At 37.9% G+C, this 20,302-nt stretch overlaps 1 protein-coding gene across 1 annotated transcript in view; it reads left to right on the top strand.

Moving 5' to 3' along the window:
* MYT1L (myelin transcription factor 1 like) overlaps positions 1–20,302 on the top strand; it is a 172,516-nt gene that overhangs the window by 110,115 nt on the left and 42,099 nt on the right. The window contains exons 5-8 of the mRNA XM_053460856.1: positions 480–534; positions 717–750; positions 1,044–1,106; positions 15,570–15,907. Of these exons, the coding sequence (XP_053316831.1) occupies positions 480–534; positions 717–750; positions 1,044–1,106; positions 15,570–15,907 (490 nt within the window). The remainder of the gene's footprint in view (positions 1–479; positions 535–716; positions 751–1,043; positions 1,107–15,569; positions 15,908–20,302) is intronic.

Genomic DNA, 20,302 nt, shown 5'->3' with positions numbered 1-20,302 from the left:
AACCCACATATTAAATTGATGATCATAAGCACCTGTTTGGTATAATTTTTTAATCATATACCTAACTTTATGCCTACCAAAATCCCTGACTTTTTACAAGTATAACTAGAAGAATTGATGCTGTTTGTCACACCAATTTTGTTTGATTTAGATTTGTCTTCTGTTTACTCACTTTTGTTAAATGATTAAAAAAACTATTAACATGTTTATTTCTGAAAGCATAATTCACAATTTTGTCATTTCTGTTTTTTGTTAATAAGTGGGATATATCAAAGTGCTATATTCTTTGCTACATAAATGTAACAATGAAAATATGAAGTATTAATCTGTACTTAATACGATTATTAAGAGCGTCACACGTAGAAGCGTGTGCTACCCTAATAGAATGGAAAGATTATGTGAGCGTCTGCACCAGACAGTACATTGGTAGTCTGGGCATGAAGCATGAGAATGTTCACTGCCTGCTAATCTATTCCCAGATGGAGGTGGATACAGATGAGAAGCGTCATCGCACACGGTCCAAAGGTGTTCGAGGTACGTTTTTTTTTTGCTTCGCTAAATCACTCAAGGCTTCCAATCAGCGAATGACCTTCAGAATCCCTTTTTCGCAAGTCATTCTGACCCTTGCCTCTACATAATATTTTGGCTAATTTCCGTCAGCAGAGGCATTCTGATGATAGATGATACATTTTTATATATTTTCCATTTCTCTACAGTTCCTGTGGAACCAGCCATACAAGAGCTTTTCAGGTTAGTGCACTAAGTGGAAAATGCATCCCCCATTAGCAACTTTGAAAATCTGGACCTTTTAATGGGTATTATGCACTTTTCGAGTTTATTGCCGGCTTGCTCATGTGGCCTATTGCTTTTGCTAAAATTAATTCTCTGGAGAGCTGCTAATAAAATAGATATGGCATTGCCTCTTTTTTTCCCATTCAATCACATCTCTGTCTTGTTTGCCTTCCACTTTTCTAATTCACCTATTATTTTGTGGACTCTGGGAACCGCAGTCACTCTTCTCATATAAATTGTGTTTTTTGCAGCTGTCCAACTCCTGGTTGTGATGGGAGTGGCCATGTTAGTGGTAAATATGCAAGACATAGAAGGTAATTATAAAATGTATACATTTACTTATATGACTCATACTACTACATTTCCCCTTGCGAAAAAAAAAAAAAAAATAATCATAGATTTTCTGGACGTCCGTCCCGGTGTTATGCAGAGTTTCTGCTTGATGGCACATTGGCTCGTCTGATGGTCGCAGGGTTAGTATTGAACCCCGCTGCTGCTTAGTAATGCAGTTGAAGTAACCCATGTTAGATAAAGAAATTGAATTAAATCACATTATTGATTTTAACAATAATTACACTTACATATAATTATATGACTTAGCTACAGGTAAGTATGACTTTATATACATTGTGCTTGTAAAATCTTGAAACCTGAAAGTTGTTGGTTCCTGTTTTTTTTTTTTTCTCCCAATATGGCTTCCTGGGTGCTGTGCATGAATGATCGCTCATGCAGACAGCCTCCTGCTATATCCCAGAATTCTCTGTGTGTGGGTCTTACACAAACCATTCTGTGAGATGGTAGGAAGGAGCATGCATTTGCTGATCACCAATACGTGATATTATTGTTAGCAGAATGTATAGGTCAGACACAGTACCTATACTCAGAAAATAATATTATAGAATGCATTGTGCTATGCAAATACTGTGTGCCGGCTCCTATGCAAGTCTGTACGCATGCACGTCCTATACTTTTTTTTCTTTCTAAATTCTTTGAAAAAATTTGAAAAATGCACAAATGCCTCATATAGCTAGTGTATGTAACTAATTTTGGCTATCAACATTATTTATTTTTATGTAATTGGAATGTACAAACCCACATTTTCTGTAGACATCAATTAGTGATAACACATCTCTAAACTTATGTCCTGTAGGGGAAAAAGTAACTACAATAATTGAGAATATGCTAAAAAAAGGCATCAAAATATCTTTATATTTTCCAATGTGACTTTTGCCACCCAGACACTCTTTAACACTTACATGCCGTGGCATGCGCCAATAATGCCAGGTGGGAAATCGATCTCTTACTTAGTCTTCCTCAAACTAATTTAATATCTGATTAACAGAAACAAACAAGGGAAAATGCAGAAGAGAAAGAACAATGCGCGCAACTGAAGCTCCAAGGACTTCGTTAACAATTTAAATAACAATTTTAATTGGCCTCTCGAACAGTATAGGTGCCAACTCATGGCACATTGTACCCTAAATTGGGGTCTGAAGATTTACAAACTTGGCACAATCTCTACCAATTGAATCTACTGTTGCTTTACTATGGCAACACTCTAGAGTACGCATCTGTTTTTTTTGTAAGTATTTTAACCTAAGGGATTGATCAGCAGTAGTTTTAATCCTCTGGTGTATTGTCTGCATTACAATGTTTTGTATAGGTGAGGCACTTGGAAACTCTAAGTTGTTAGAGAGATTATGTTACAAGTTTGTATAGTAGTCACTAAGAGATTTTGGAGTATCCATGGAGAATCCGGAACTACAAGTAAAATACCCCTTAATACATATAGATATATTAAGGGTTCATACAAAAACAACACAAAAGGGAAAAATGGCTGATAGTATGTACAAACTTTCTAGTATCATATATTAGAAGGCATGAGTCATATGATCCAAAATGCCAACCTGTGCTGATCACATCTCCTAAGTGAGCTGGCATAATTGAGCTCTGGATAACTGAATAGCTAGTATGTTGGTCTTGGGTTCTATATATATATATATATATATATATATATATGTGTGTATGTATAAATATTCTTTTGGATAGGCCACTTTGAGCAAAACATTGGTGATCAAGACCAGTTGAGGAGATCAAAGGATCTCCATAGACCAGGTCACTGTGCTATAGAAGCCATTGAGTTCTGTGAATAGACCTTGATCAAATCTCACTGTGACAGCTTAGAAGCCTATTAGGTCAGAGCACCAGGATATGACATTATATCCCATGTCTCCTTCAATGAGTCACAAGGTCACTGCATTAAGGTACTATCCCTGCCCTAGTTTATGTAGTAATAATAATAATAATAATAACAGTGACTGGGACTCCAAAACTTGCTTTAATGCAAGATCCTTCCTCATTTAAACCTCTGTTATTATACAAAAAAGGATGATTTATGAGTAGCAGTTCTGGTGGAATATTTGAAAAGTGGCCTTATCACCATAGCAACCAGTGAAATGTCCATACTTATGGGGTAATTTGATTGGTTGGTACACTGATAAACCCAATGGCTTTTCTGATTGTATTCAGACGTTTTTGTAGCTCTATTATTATTATGATCTAATTAACACTATAAAATGCATAGTAATAATATAAAAAGGGTGCATATTTAACACATTTCCTATTAACATTTACTTACTGACCTCCTGACATGTGATATGAATTATTATTTTTGTATCACAATATTTAACGTTCTTGCATATTAATATATGAGAGCAAAGGTTATTTTCTGATGAATAATCATTACATTTACTGTAATTACTGTCCATTTTAATCAGCAGACATTATTTATGCCCCACATTTTTTAAAAAGGGAAAAAATAGCGTGACGGATTAATATTTAAAGTGACAACATTATAGAATATTCTGTTCAACAGTGATCACTAGCCTAACATATAACAAACTGGGTTTTAAAATAGTAATTTCTTTACAGATTGCTTGATCTTTTCATGTTTTTTGCCATGCTAAGAAAATCCATTCAAGTCTTACCTGTGTATGTTGCTCATCAAGACAACCTAACTCTATTTAAGGGCTGCTTCCTAACACTAAATGATGTATATGAGGCATATGATGGCTGGACACTGCCCTAGGACTGACCTAGCCTCCCCAATCATGTACCTCTGCGACCACAGTCCTCTATGCTGAGTGCCGGGATTGTTGATAACGATAATAATAACAACAATGACATCATTAATACTATTGTAGGTAGCAATGTGCTCCATAGCATATATGGCCTGTTCAAAGGCAATCTGCGGTGCCAGATAACCCAATAGGATGACCTGTCCTCCATTATGGGGCAGAGGGGCTCTGCCCCCCCAAGAACTGCTGCCCTAGGCCTAGTCTGTGTAGACCAGAATATGCCCCTGGGTATACCTTCATAGAGCAATAAGAGCTTGGATAGGTCAGTTTGATGAGATTTAACATTTAGACTCAAGTGGCTATGTATATGTTGCACACAAATGGTAATAGTCAATTTAAGATTTTCAAGGGTGCATAGAACCAGATGATTTAATATTACATTAATATGTGGCTATTAACAAAGAACTAAAGAAATCCAAAAAATGGTAGCATATCCCTCTCAGAGTTACTGATGCATGCTTAGGCAGTGTCACTTTGTAACTATATAATTCATTTCGTAGGCATCCCTTGGAAATTGCTTGGCAATGGTTCACAAAAATATGAAATTGGAAAGAGCCCTAAAATAAATAAATTAATGGATTGCGGAATTAAATTATCAAAGCAGGTAGAAAGATCTTGCTCATCTGCTCTGACAAAAAGACATTGATGATGACATCATTACTGCGCATAAATATAGTCAAGGTCGTAATAAGAACACATACAGACCTAACTTTAATATAAGCAGGGCAGTGTGTGTGCAGAATGAATTGTATATTAAAGTTAGGAAATACTGGTGATAGATCAGATGCTTGGTTTTTTTTGTTAAATGGTTTTGTTTTTGGAGAATTAACTTAATACTCTTGAGGAGTTGATTATATAAGATTATCATGTCAAAAACCACAGAAGAGCAGAGTTCTGGGATCTGCTCAGTGCACCATAAATTTACATATGAGTTGCAATGAGGAACATTCCATCCCTTCAAAAGGGACTCGCTAGGTTAGTTTCTCCTACAAGAATGTATAAAATCATAATCCACAATGTATAGTTACATCATATAGCTGTACCTAGCTCTTCATGGCATGTGAGCTAGAGTACATTAAAATAAAAGCCTGCAAGCAGAGATCTGTGTGTGAATGTTTTGGTGTGTATATATATATATATATATATATATATGTATTATACAGTAAAAGAAAATGATTGATTATTTAATCCCCTGCTGATTTTTTACGTTTGCCCACTGACAAAGACATGATCAGTCTATAATTTTAATTTTAAAATAAGTTATAAATTGATTTGAAATAAGGAGCTGATCCCCTATAAATCAGCAAGACGTCCCTCTCTTAAAGGGAGTCCTAATCTCAGTTTTTTTCAAACTCTCCACCATGGCCAAGACCAAAGAGCTGTACAAAGGTTGTCAGGGACAAGATTGTAGACCTGCACGGGACTGTAACGGGCTGCAAGACCATCGCCAAGCAGCTTGGTGAGAAGGTGGCAACAGTTGGTGCGATTATTTACAAATGGAAGAAACATAAAATAACGGTCGATCTCCCTCGGTCTAGGGATCCATGCAGATCTCACCTCGTGGAGTTTCAATGATCATGAGAACGGTGAGGAATCAGCCTAGAACTACACGGAAGGATATTGTCAATGCTCAAGGCAGCTGGGACCGTAGTCACTAAGAAAACAATTGGTAACACACTATGCCATGAAGGACTGAAATCCTGCAGCGCCCACAAGGTCCCCCTGTTCAAGATGGCACATGTAGATGTACATGTACAAGTGTTGTGGTCAGATGAGACCAAAATCGAGCTATTTGGCATCAACTCAACTCGCAGTGTTTGGAGGATGAGAAATGACCATCCCCACCATCAAACATGGAGGTGGAAACAAGATGGTTTGGGGGGGTTTTCTGCTAAGGGGACAGGACAACTTCACCGCATCAAAGGGATGATGGATGGGGCCATGTACCATCAAATCTTGGGTGAGAACCTCCTTCCCTCAGCCAGGGCATTGAAAATGGGTCGTGGATGGGTATTCCAGCATAACAATGGTCCAAAACACACGGCCAAGGCAACAAAGGAGTGGCTTAAGAAGAAGCACATTAAGGTCCTGGAGTGGCCTAACCAGTCTCCAGACCTTAATCCAATAGAAAATCTGTGGAGGGAGCTGAAGGTTCGAGTTGCCAAACGTCAGCATCGAAACCTTAATGACTTGGAGAGGAGCTGCAAAGAGGAGTGGGGGCCAACTACAAGAAACGTCTGACCTCTGTGATTGCCAACAAGGGTTTTGCCACCAAGTACTAAGTCATGTTTTGCAAAGGGGTGAAATACTTATCAATGTATAGCTTATTTGCATTATTCTGGATTTTTTTTGTTATTCTGTCTCTCACTGTTCAAATAAAATTATAGACTGATCATGTCTTTGTCAGTGGGCAAACGTACAAACATATTTTTTTCCTTCACTGTATATCTTCTGGGTGTCCTTGCGTTTGGGCTGTGCTATGCAGTTGGACACAGTCCAACACATAGTGGCTGGATGAAAGATGCTCACAGGAACGGCACAACCAAGAAGCTGGCATTGTGCACAGAATATGGGCGAAACCCTCCCATAGATATTCCACAGAAATTTGGGCTAAGATCCCAGGATCCTACCAGATCCAGACGGACAAGCAGCTATTAGCCAGTCAACCTTACATCATGGTGGTAGACAAGGACCAGAGGAAAGTAGTGGTGATAGATGTAGCGGTGCCAAGTGACAGCAACATCAGGAAGAAGGAGTATGAGTATGAGAAGCTGGAGAATTACTAGGGTCTTAAAGAAGAACTAGAGAAGATATCATAGGTGCACTCGGAGTGGCTCCAACAGATTGAAGGAAAAACAGCAGAATACTCTGTCCGGACGAGTGCAGTGCTAGGAACAGCAAAGATACTGTGAAGAACCCTTAAACTCCCGGGCCTCTGAGGAAGACACCTTCCACCCATAGGGTGAAGGGAGTTTTTTTATATAATAAAATGCACACTTAAATTTCCATAACCCTCAGGCACAATGATGATCAGAACTGTGACACGTAAAAGTTGAGAAAGCAGAGGTACAAATAAGGGTTGCCTATTTGAGGGCAATATGTTTTTATTCTAGATTGCATTGCTTTGGTAATCATGGAATATATCTCCCATTAAACTATGAACATTGGTCTGGCTTCCCAGGAGGCTCAAAGAGCTAAAGATTTTCCAAGTGTATATATGTATCCAGAATTATATATATATATATATATATATATAGTAAAAATGTATTTGGGATATAGGCTTCCATGGCAACAAGTAGTCAGATGGCTAATGGTAATTAAAGTTGAGAAGCAAGAAACTAAAGACATAGAAAGCAGAGAAAATGGAAGGAGCAAATGAAAGTCAAGAGCATACTCCTTATGTTTCTTTGGTAGAGCTGTCGAGGGGTTTAGCGTTATATAGTTAGAATATGATATATTATATCATATATATAGCATATGTAGATTCTGTATAGGATAGGTAATGACTGCCCTGGTATCAGACTGTAACCAGCAATCTGCCTAATGAATAATATAAAATGCATTCATCTTTAAGTGTGTATTTTTGCAAGAACTTTACAACAAACGTACTTAATATCGGGTGTAGGTTTTGGTTTTAGTTTGTTTCCAGAAAACAAAGCAATCAGGGTCGCCTGTTGTTGGCAGTGTTTGACAATGTTGCTTTTGAACTATTCCAGTTAATAACATGATTTCACATAATTTATCTCGCCTTTGGCAATGTTATCTGTTTTCTCGTTTACTGTGGACCTGCTTCACGAGACATACCTTTTTCTAAGACATTTAAAAATGCATTTTTTTTACAAATACAAAAAATAGAAGTTTGGGGTTTTTTCACAAGAACTAACTAATATGATATATTTCATATATATTTTTGATGAAAAAATGTTAACATGAAAAATATAAAGCCTAGGTGCATCCGCTAATTTCTTTTTAGTCTCTTTTCTACTTATACCTGTTCAGGTGAGCTAGGTAATGCGTATGACACGTGAGTGGTTTAATCGCAAGCCTTACTGGCAAATCAAAGCACATTAACTCTATGAGTGTGAAACTGGTATATGTTAACCTATTAGGTTTATATTGCCTTCGTTAGGATTTTTTCCCTTCTTATCTGGTTTGTTGTATCAAACTTCTTGATCCTTTCCCCCCTCCCCTCCCAATTTCGTATACCTTTTCACCCACCAGCTTGATTGCCATGGCTGCAGCCGTGGGTGAATAATTGCCTGTCTTCGCAGGAGCATGTTCTGGAGCTAAAGTCGAGTGCTTTTCTTCCTGATGTATGCCTCATTTGGATTCAGCCGACAGCCTTGGGGCTGTATTATTCATGCCTTGACAGATAGCACTCACTAAAAGCATTGGAACAGGGCCAGGTATTGGCAGAGAGATAGTGAAGCATTGCAACTTGCAACCGAGAAGACTCCGTATTATACGAAGAAGGAGGGAGAGAGGGATTTTCATACTTTCTTTTTTTTTTGCAGGTTTCACTTTGATGGAATAGTCATTTGCATCAAAATAAAAAATTTTCCTAAAAATAAACGCACTCTTTCTCTTCTAAGTCCACGTTCAAAAATAGAACACAATTTTCCACATTTAATTGCAAAGCTGATTTTAATTAGTACGGCGCTGTGTGTGAAAAATGAAGATTCACTTGGATGAGTGTAACACATTGCAGTGTCTGCTGAATGCTCTAATTAATGTATGGCTCCTTTGCAACAGGGCGCTCTGTGGGATATTCATAAAAAATTCTGTACACACTGTCAGGATCTCAGTATTTTAGCACATAATGTGTTTGGAAAAATGAATATTTTTCTTGCAATTTGTGTTTTTTTTTTTACATCATTCCCTAAGCATTTGCTATTCTTCTTTCAAACCTAGGCTAAAAAATGTATTTTACTTTATTTTTCAGAAGGCCTGAGTATTATTTTAAACACGTTATTAGCTAGCGTTATATTAGCTACCAGGATATTCATTAGTGATGAGCACTGGAAGATCTCATTTAGAACTGCATGTCCTTTGGTGTAAGAATGGAGACTTAGCGGGATATTATCTTTTTTTTTTTTTTTCATAATTTGTCTCTGCTCAGAGTCTGTGGCTGATGTGAAAATAGAACAAGCTCTGGTTCAAATATGTAAATGTGATCAAAACGTATTTTTTTTATTCTGTTTTGCTTAGCGTAATTAATATTTCTTCAAAGGGAACCTTAAAGTATATATATTTTCAAGTGGTTTATGTGAACTATACTTTTATAAATATCAAATCTTTGTTTTTCTGTATATCTCAGTATGTATATCTAGATCTGCTACAACTGATAATTGATGTGCAAATGGCTACATCATGTTTAACTTGAAGTAAGTCATCACATTACCATTATTTATATAGCGCCAGCAGATTCCCTAGCACTGTTACAATATGGAACAATATGGAAAATATTTTACAAATTCAATGGCAGTAACACTAACACATGTTAAAACATACAGAAGGAGAAGAGGGTCCTGTTCTTGCAAGCTTACAATCTATCTGTTGGTTAAGGGGAAGTGAGACAGTAGGAGAGGACTGATTGGATGTGGATAATTCAATTGTAGCTGGTGCAGTATGGAGAACCCTATGTTGTTCTTGCAGGTTGGCATGGGGGATAGCTTCTTTAGAATGCTGGTTGAGGAGGGAAGATTGTACGGTTCTCAGATTGGTGGGTTTTTAGTGAGTGTTTATAATTAGAGAAAGCCTGATAGAATAGGGTAGGGAAGTCCACAGTAGTGCAGAGAATTCGAGAGCAAAATCCTGAATACGCAAGTAGGTAGGTATAGTAATGGTAGGAGGGAGACGCAAGTCATGGGAGCAGTGAGAGTGCTTAGGAGAGTACTTGGATATGGGAGCATATAGATATACTGTAGAGGAGCTCAACCTCCTAGGACATTCAGCATGTGTGTCTTTAACTGGATGCTTGTGTTGTAATGGAGCCTGGTGAAATCTCTCACTTAATATCTGGTCCTGATGGGTACAAACTGCACCTCTGTCCAGAGGGTTTGGTAATGAGTTACTAACCATTAAAGGGTCAGTATAGTGTTCCTGGCAGCCTCCTCAATAAAGAACTCTGTAAGTACTTTAACATAAACATGCCATTATACTAATAAAAAACCTTTAGCACGGCAGATATCTATTTCCATCATTTGTTGTTACAGTGCCATGCAGAAACTCAAGGTTTATGTCAAATAAACCCTGATGGACCAGTTGGATTTTTAGTTGCATTCACTAAAGTTGAGTTATGGAAGACTAACTTTCTAATGCTCTGATATTACTATGGACTATAAATCATTAGAATACATTAGTCACTAGCCCTGCATAGTTACATCAATGAGATAACTTTCAGAAAGGTATGCAGACCTTGTTCAGCCCTTCTTGCAGGAGAAGCTCACTGGGATTGTTCATATTGCAGAGGGAAGTCAAGGACTAGGAGTGTTTATCAATCCTGCAAACTACCTCAAGCTTGCAGTTTAGGGAATACACCCGTCTTACAGATGTGTTCCCCGCTGTTTATATGATGATATACTAAAAATTTGGGGGGATTTTTGGGGATGCTTCATGAACTACATCATGAAGCATCTCCAAAGTATGGCTTCTTATGACAATTATAAAGATGCATCGATGACATTTTTGCACCAACTTTTCTGGAGTACAGACCAGCTGCAGGGTATAACATGGCATACAAGCTATTTATCAATCAATTCTAACATCATCATATATTTCATGTACCCCTAGATGCTTCAGTATGCTCTCATTTCAAATACATGTCCAGTTCTATTCATATGCCATGCTAACAAGCTAGGTAAATGTACCAGATTCTAACACGCACTTCCATTTAGTGACTGAAGCCTTAATTATCCTCCAATCTGCTAGCTGCCATTCCCATTTCCTGTTTTTACTTGACTGACCTTTATTGTTAATGTATGTGAAAAGAGACTTTCTACAAAATTAATCTCATCTGCCTAAAAGCAGGTAAACTGAAGAGTGCCTTCATTTAATGCCAGTGTACAATAGTATCTGATGTATGGAGCCTGCTAATATGTTAAAAGCAATACTATTAAAATGTATGTAAAATATATCTCTCCCCCTTGGTCATTCTATTAAGCTAATAACGAGTTTTATTAAGTTAATGGTGTTTGCTTTCAGTGCCAGTCCCAGGGTTGCAAGCACCCTAGACAAACTATGTCTCTGGCACCCCTTCCAGTGTGCACTTGCTTTAAAGATGAATGAGCAACTGGTAGAGGTGACCCCTACTAGGTCAGAGCCATAGGTAGTCAGCTACTCAGTGAGTTTTGGGTGGTTTTGAGGTTTTAATTATTGGCTTATATACCCTTGGTGTTGCCTAAGCCTGACCCAGGGCAACTCTTGGCACAGTCTGCACAGTGGAAATAGGCTGGTTGGGGAGATCAGAGATCTCCATTGTAAGCAGCACACCATTTTTTCCATCAGGAGGACTGCCACCCCAACTGGACATTCTTGTCAGCCTAGGCCTTAATATATCTGCTTCTTGTTTGTATGATTATTATTATTTTTTTTTCTATTAAATATTTTTTAGAACTTTAGTAATTCTGCAGATAATTGATGGACTTAAATATTATAACATTGTGTCATGTGCTGAGCATTAACAAAGTTATCTAGTCGCCTGGGAGCTACTATTGGGCGCTGTGCCTGGCTGGCACGCTCTCCATAATGAACCTGCTTTCCACCTCACATCCTTAAACTGCAGTATGATGAGATATGATGTCATATCCTAACTAAGATACATCACTCTGCTTACCAATAATAACTTCCTGCACTTTAACCAACATATAAGATGTTTTCATTTGTTTTTTTGCTGTATTTCTTTAAACAAGATCAGACTGCTTACCAGTAGATGAGTTAAAAAAGGATAAAAAATTAATAGAGGGAAAATGGGGATCCTCCTTTCTTTTTTTAAACTCCATGAGTTAGATGAAGGTTTGATTAACTTGACCTTTTCCCTGCAGCCTCCAACTTTCATCCCAAACCCTCTTGTATGTGAGATCAGTAGCAAACCTTAAGGGGGGCAGTCCGATCTGGGTGCCACTCATCAGGGGGGGTGCTGCGATGGCTGCCTATCGCGCACATTGTGTGAGAAAACCCTTTTTCTCCCCCTGGGCGGGAAAAGAGTTTCCTCACAGTGCGTGGGCGCCACAGCAGTAAGCTGCGAGCCAGAGTTAGGCGGCCGTTGGAAAACATCGACATCTGCACGGACCCAGTGATGCTCGACCTGCCTCCAGGCCAGTGAAATCTGCAAGAGAGATAAGGGGGTGGGGGAGGCTTAACGTGTGAATGAATGAAGTGAGTGAGTGAGTGTTTAGGGGCAGAAATGGGACTGGCAGGCTGTTTCAGGGGAAGCGTTGGCACAAGTAGGCTGCTAAAGGGGCAGCAGTGGCACATGCAGGCTGTTTTAGGAGCAGAAGCCTACCACATCAATGTCTGGCGTCGTGTATTGTGAGGGGAGTTACGCTGTACCAAATCTGTTCAGTAAATGTTATTTATTGATAAGTTAATTTATTTTTTCAGATTCCTAGTTTTTTTCAGTTAACATACAAATTTGTGAAATAAATATCCTTGCCAACATTAATTTTTTTGGGGGGTGACACATACAGATCTGCCCTGGGTACGCCTCTGGTTACTTTAATTATAATGGTGTTTCGAAAGGCCACTTATTTTATTACCTCAATTTCACTGAACACATGTTTATGATGCAACAGAACAGCCCCTGTCATATTATTCTTCATTCTGCAAATACCAATGGCTTTTCTCTGGTTATCACAAGGATCCTGTAGCCACCCATTTGATTTGCTAAATAGGTGAATGGCAACCTCTTTTTGTGACAGGTATTCCTGCTTCCCTGGGTCTCTGGTGTTTGACTATGCCCACCCCCTGCTTACTATATCTGTTACATATAAGAATATTATATTTAACCCGATCTTAAGCATTTATTGCTACTGCCAGGAAAGATTCTAATACGTGCGCTAAGAACTCAAGCTTTCTTCTGACATGGATTTAAGACCTCATTTTGTAGGAAGAATAAAGTATAACACATGCAGAGGAGACGTCATACATTGTGGTGCTTATTAAAACAGGAATGTAACACGGAATCTGTCAGATCAAAGAATAAAATCTATTAAGGCAGAAATTGTTTTTACATTGCTTATACACAGTAAGCATTTTCAGGCATCATTAAATCGGAATTTCTTAGTGTCTGAGCCGTAAAATACTAAGAATTATTTGATGCATTATTGTCAGTATTTTGGGTATTTCTTTCAATGATAACATTTTAGTGATGAAGTTGTTTATATACTACTACAGATACTACAAAAAACATTATTTAATGTGATGGTTTAATAAATATGAAAATGTAGCTTCTATGCAATTAAACAAAATCATTAATAGGCTCATTAATTAATTAATCATCTATCTGCCTTTGTCTGTTACAGCGGGTGATATTTGGCAAAATGATTGGTATGGGAAAATATTTATGAGCTACATATGCAGTTGGCGGCTGGAAAGAAAGGAAGACTTACATTTATCATCAGCTTGTCCTCATTTGAACTTTACATACCCGCTGTATACATTTTTAAATCCATGTCTCCTATAGAGTATGTAAGATCTCTTCTGAGGGCAATCTAAATTCATGATATTGAGAAAGAAAAGTTCTCCCTGGAAGGAAAAAATTAATTGACTTCAAAAATATGTCATTTAAGCTGTGAGTCCTGCTGTACAGGGGCCTAACAATCATGATCGCAGGGGTCACAGCTGCCCTTCACTCAAGGGGGCTGCCCCTTCAAAATACGCTAACTGTGGCTAGCACCTGGATGATCTCTCAAAGTCCTTCACACTGTCTGAATCTGATTCAGCATGCAGAATGTCACATCACATCTGTTTCATGCATGCTGGATCAGTCTGCACGGAGGGAGACGCAGGCAAGCAGTTTGGAGGCCAAGGTCCCACATTTAAGCAGTTTAAGAGCTAAGATGGCAAATGCAACCTGTTTGGGGGGCTAAGGTGGCACAGGAAATGTGTTTGGGGACAAAGATAGCTTAGACAAGCTGGGGAAAAGACGGCTCGCATAGGCTGTTTGGGGCTAAGATGGCACAGACAAGATGTTTCGGGACACAGTTGGCACTGGCAAACTGTTTAGTGGTAAAGCTACCACTGTGGGACATGTTGCTTGGTAAAGTTGAGGGCCCAGGGCAATTTTTGCACCAGGGTAATGTGGTTTCTATTTATGCCCCTGGCTGTATATCTGTTAATCAGTCAGACTGTATCGTGAGGTTGTTGGTTTTCTCAGATCTGGCATTTTGAGTCAGTTGAGGGATGGATCAATGTGAAACGCAGGGGTCTCTGACCTTACATTTAATGAGGTCTACTTATGATTAATTAATGATTTTTGGAGCTACTATGAAGGAATTGAGCATATATTTTAATCATTTCATAAATACGGTGTTTGGGAGGGTTGTTTTTTGGATTTTATTTTGAGGATTAGAAAATTAGTTATTTAGTGATAGACACATACTACACCACTCCTTCGAAGATACTATTTTTAGTGGGATCATTAAGACCTCTCCTCTGTAAGGACACTAGACTAAGTGTATCTTTTAAAACATGCCAGTCTGGTAATAAAACAGTATATAGAAAATATTTTTTTTCCAGCTCCATGATTGCATAATTTCAGACACTTTTTCTTCAAGACCCAAAACCTAATCAACCAATAAAGTATATAAATATAGTATGAATATGACATGTATGGACGCAAAAGGACTAACTGGAACCTGTGTAGAGGCAGCAGTAAGTAAACCCAGACAGATGAGGGATCCATGTCAAACGCGTTGGACCAGAAGTAACTTATTGTGACATCTATGTGTGTGTATTTCTTCCCGTCATGAAAATTTCCCCAAGGCTTAAATGTTCAAAACTGAGTTTTCTTTCAGTCGAGCATTTCTGAAAACTGTCTGTAAATATCTTACATTGTATAAAGCCATGGTGGAAGCAAGGTGGTAGGAGATTCAAAATCAATATGTGGTAAAACAATGACAAGGTCAACTAAAATGTTTATAATAATTTTCTTTTAAAGTAAATAGAATACAAAAGGTTGTGTTTGTAAATTAAAATATGTACTTTTTAGCCTATTTGGTATGAGCTCTTGCTCCAAGTTCCAGCTTTTGCATGCAGTAGGCATCATGGACCGGTTGGGGAGATCCTCTGATATCCTCTGACCAGTGAAAGAGCTTCAAAATCAATGGATGGCTGTGCTGTTAGTAGCTCATATGCCCATTGCAGCCCCCACTTGGCAACTTTGCGACACTGAAGCTGAGTCCCATGAGGGGGCTCTTTTGTCCCGATTTGGACATCTGAAGTGTTGGGGGTATGCACTCACTTTTATTTTGATGAGTTCTGTCTGCTCAGGATACTAACCTGCTATTTTATATCATATTAAGGAGTTGTCTTGCAAATATGGCAGATTCGGTCAGACAAAATTGATGTATCAAAACTAGTAGGGACAGGAGTGATGTTCATGATGAAATTCAATTTATTATTGTTTTTATTTTTTTTTAGTGTTTATGGCTGTCCTTTGGCTAAGAAGAGGAAAACACAAGATAATAAACCACAAGAGCCAGCTCCTAAAAGAAAATCCTTCTCTGCAAAAGCAGATAACTCCTCTGTAGATGAGTGCTATGAAACAGATGGGACAGAGGAGATGGATGAGAAAGGCGAGGATGAGGAATACTCAGAAGACAATGATGACCAGGAAGATGAGGAAGATGACGAAGTAGAAAGAGATGATGAAGAAGAAGTAGAGGAAGAGGAGGAGGAGGAGGAGGAAGAAGAAGGAGATGAAATAGATGAAGACGACGATGAAGATGAAGAAGAGGATGATGAGGAAGAAGAACAAGGTAATGATTAAGGTATTTGTGAAATGAAATATCTTGCATTTACAGTATTGGAGAGGAAGGGTCCATTGATTTAGTATGGAATTAAAGATTGATAATAGGGCTAAAAGGGGTCAAGGCATGGGACATTGGACAGCTTGCCAGTGTAAGTTATTGTACATGAGGGAAACCCTTGGAAGCCAACTATTCGCAGCCTATCTCTGAATGTCTACACTTTTCGCGTAAGTGATTTCAAGGGACTTATACAATCTCAAACCTGTTGCCAGAAAATGAAGGCTTTGCTGACATATCTCTGCTGAGTCAGACTTTACAATCTTTTAAATTATTTGTTTGCAATATATACATATATTTTTAAATAAGTAAACACTACCAATAATCTAGCGAAATACAATTATTGACAGTGCTTTCATATGTTAGGATTTGTAAAAAGAGAAAAACTAATATTAGAGCAATGTGGTTAATCAAAAAATGGCAAAAAAAGTTATTATGCAAAGAACAAACATCACTGGCTTGCGATGTATAATGTTAAAGATTTAGAGATACATTCAAAAGGTTGTGTTCATGGACATGGAGAGGCAAGAAGATGGTCTATGTTTTTGTTTATATATATATTTTAATTAACCAATACCCCAATTGACTAAGGAGAAAACTCCACTGGAGTCTCCTAAAAGAAAATGTTTGGTTAATTTGGTATATCGTAATACTTATACGAGTCATAATGCTTTAAGAGATAATTATAAAATATAGTGTTTCCATGATCGCCACACTCTTAAAAAGTAAATGTTTTGTTAAATTAGTTTATCTTAAAACCTCCAGCAGCGATGATGCATTGTAACATATACAAGACATAGTTTTTCCTTCTTATGGACATAGGTCACATTGGCTAAGTACCCCAACCCCAATATATAAAATTATGGCCATGGGGGTTAATTTATTACCAGAATATTAATTAATTATCCATTTACAATCATAGGCCCAGCTTTATTTCTTTAAATTCCTCTTACTAAACACTATTCAACTGATACATTCTGGGATTTTGGTGCCATCATCATCATCTGACCAAACTCCCAAGAATTAATGACTTTGTTATACAATTCCAGGACTATTTGACAGCCAAAGGCAAATAACCCGCCAGCTGTGACAGGTACATACTAAAAGACAATAAGTTCAAGTGAACTATTTTCCGAAAATATTGTACTGTTCTGCATCATTTCTGCTGTTAATAATGCAATTCTCAGAAACACGAGGGTTCTGCTGCTGTGGGATCTTGCAGAATAAACATTTCCTACATTATCTACAGTTTGGTAAACTGTTAGCTTTGTTGTCTTGGAATCTAATTGTTGAGAAACACAGTTTCTTTGTGCTACGTGTCCATGCGTGTAACACTCGTCCATGGATGCAGTAGGAGCACTACTTTGATGTAATTCAGCAATGACTCCAGGAGCGCTTTGTTCTTGCCTTGAACAAATGGTTTAGTAGTCCTGTTGTGTATTTAATGTAGAGGCACTATGTAAGGCACACAGAGTCTTAAGGACATAACATTATTATTAGTTATTGTTTTATATAGCGGCATCAAATTCCGTAGTGCTGTACAATGGGTAGACAGGACATAACAAGTAGTATGTAACATAACAAACTGACTAACAGAGACAACAGGTGAGGAGGGCCCTGCTCAAACGAGCTTACAGTCTAGTGGGAGTTGGGTTGTATTACACAATAGGTAAAAGTGCCGTTGTTAGGGATGGAGCAGCCACACTAGTATAAGTATTGCAGGAGAGGGACTAGGAAAGGTGAGCTAAAGGAATATGGGAGGGCGTTAATGTGCTATGTTGTAAGCATTCTTAAAGAAGTGGGTCTTGAGGGATTTTTTGAAGGAATAAAGGCAGGGGGAGAGGCGGATAGACCAGGGGAGGGCATTCCAGAGGATAGGGGCAGCCCTTGAGAAATCTTGTAAGCGCGCATGCGAGCTAGAAATCAGAGGAGAGGATAGAAGGAGCTCATTGGATGAGTGGAGAGACCGGTTAGGAGTGTATTTAGAGATGAGTGAGGAGATGTAGGGAGGGGAACCACTGTGAAGGGCTTTGAACGTAAGAGTGATGATTTTGAAATGAATCCTGAAGCGCACAGGCAGCCAGTGAAGAGACTGGCAGAGGGGAGAGACGTTAGTAAAGCGATGTGAGAGGAAGATAAGTCTGGCAGCAGCATTCATGGTGGATTGTAGAGGGGTGAGACGGTTAAGAGGGAGATCAGCTAAGACAGAGTTACAGTAATCAAGACGGGAGATAATCAGGGCATGGACAAGAGCCTTAGTGGCATGCTGTGTTAGGAAGGGACGGATGTGGGCAATGTTTTTAAGATGGAGGCGAGAGTTTTTTGAGTTGGTGATCAAATATTATGTAATGTTAGTATTACAACAGCAAATGAAGTCAATTGGCGCATAACTGGTTTCCTGCAGTTCCCTGTGATTTCAGTGACATCATCACACAAATTCACATGTAATCCCACACATTGGCCTTGGGAGGAACTGAAGCTGTTGTGATTTGCATAGGTGTTAGCTTGCTAATAATAATCTAAACTCTTGATTGATCTCTATCTTCTGAAACAAATATAAATTAATTCCATATATGTCATAATGCGCTTAAAATAGCTGTTACAATGCTGTTACATCTCGCCAAGGGTTCTAGTCCTTGATCTTTTTAGCAACCTAGAAACATCCCTCATTAGTGTGCTGCTTCAGACAGAAGTCTCGCCTCCTGCTTTTCACTGTTATAATTTGATAATTTTATAGTCTGTTTTTGTTCTTCATTGTTTTTATGTAACAATATCGCTTTGTCTAAAAACGATGCCCTATCATATTTTTAGCTTTAGGGGCCATTTTACCATTATCAGTGAATCAAGCTGTATCGGCTTCACTTCCCCTGACTATATTCACTCCCCTTTATGGGCTCCAAATGAACCCAGCAGTGCCACATTTGTGCGATCCACTCAGATTCCTGATGTGCCAGTGTCCATAAAATTGGAGTTGCCAAACCTGCCCCGTGGAGAAAAACAAGGAGGCCGTAATACAATTTCTTTGTAAAATATTTTTAATGCAATATGTTCAATACATTTCCATTGTTACCTGTCTAGCAAATACATATTCACATTTTTGTTTGATATACTTGAATGGTTTTTGGCACCTATTGTGAAAAATATTTTTGTGGGAACAGTTAAGAAATATTAATAGCAATGTAATGAAAATATCCTTAAGAGCCCATGTGCGCTAGAAGGCATATAAATAACATGCTATAATTTGCCCTGCAGATGCCAGAATAAATATAATACGTCAATATATATCTTTTTACATTTCTAAGGAGTATTTACAGCCAAATAAAGGGTAAATTGTTGCTTTTGCATAACAGCAACACATTTATAACAATTCCCTGCAAAGGATACAGGACAGAATGCAAATTAATAAAAAAAAATAATACTATGGAATATCAGAAGTATAAAATATAAGTATATAAAAGTTGCATATAATATTGTTATAAGTGCAATACAGTCAACAGCTTATGTCATGGGTTAAACTGGTAAAAATCCAATCCACTGCTTTAATACTCCGATGTGCGTTAAAATAGGTTATGTTAAGGGTTCTGATTTGCAAATTAATCTTGGTAATGCACATTGATGAATATTGCATATCAGGTTTTTACAGTGTGGATGGTTAAGTGTGAAACTTCATACAAGAGGTCATCTCAGATTCTAGAATAATATAACTTCAACTGTACAGATCAAAAGAAAGGCAACAATGCCCCCTTCAGTCTGCTTGGAGTACTGCAACTAGATATTGAAGCAAGTTTCTCAATTTTAATACAACTCATTGCATTGACATTAATGATGAATGCACTGCAAAAACTAGTTTAATTAGGAAGGTGTGCCAAGCGCATTTGGTATTCTTTTATTTTTTGAAGCTTTTGAGGAGTCTTTACAGGCTATGTTGTTGCAGCTGTCCTCTTTTTTTAAAATGTTCTTTACTATTTGGGTGCATCTGTAATCAAAAAACATTTGAGCTGAACGTATGAATACATATTTATAATTGTATTTACCAAGTTTCAGGAATACAAACCTGTTTCAGGAAAGGAAAACTAAAAGAGAAGATGTATAATACAAAACATAATAAATAAGTACACGAGTATAATTAGGAACAGTCTATGGCATCCAAAAACTCTCAGAATTAAATTAATTTTAGAAACTTGGTAATAATTTACTAACCAGTCAATTTAGTGGTCCTACCAGTAGATACGATGGCAGGTGGAGAACAAGAAATAACAAACATTTCAGCATTATGCCACCTCTTCAAAAATAGAAGAATCAAAACAGTTTCAAAGGGATAACGCTTAGAGGATTGAAAGCTGCCCC

Source organism: Spea bombifrons, chromosome 3 (genome assembly GCF_027358695.1).
Source record: "Spea bombifrons isolate aSpeBom1 chromosome 3, aSpeBom1.2.pri, whole genome shotgun sequence".
In the NCBI taxonomy this organism is placed as follows: Eukaryota; Metazoa; Chordata; class Amphibia; order Anura; family Pelobatidae; genus Spea; species Spea bombifrons.
The sequence above is the reverse complement of the archived record's forward strand: the minus strand, read 5'-3'. Positions and strand labels throughout refer to the sequence as shown.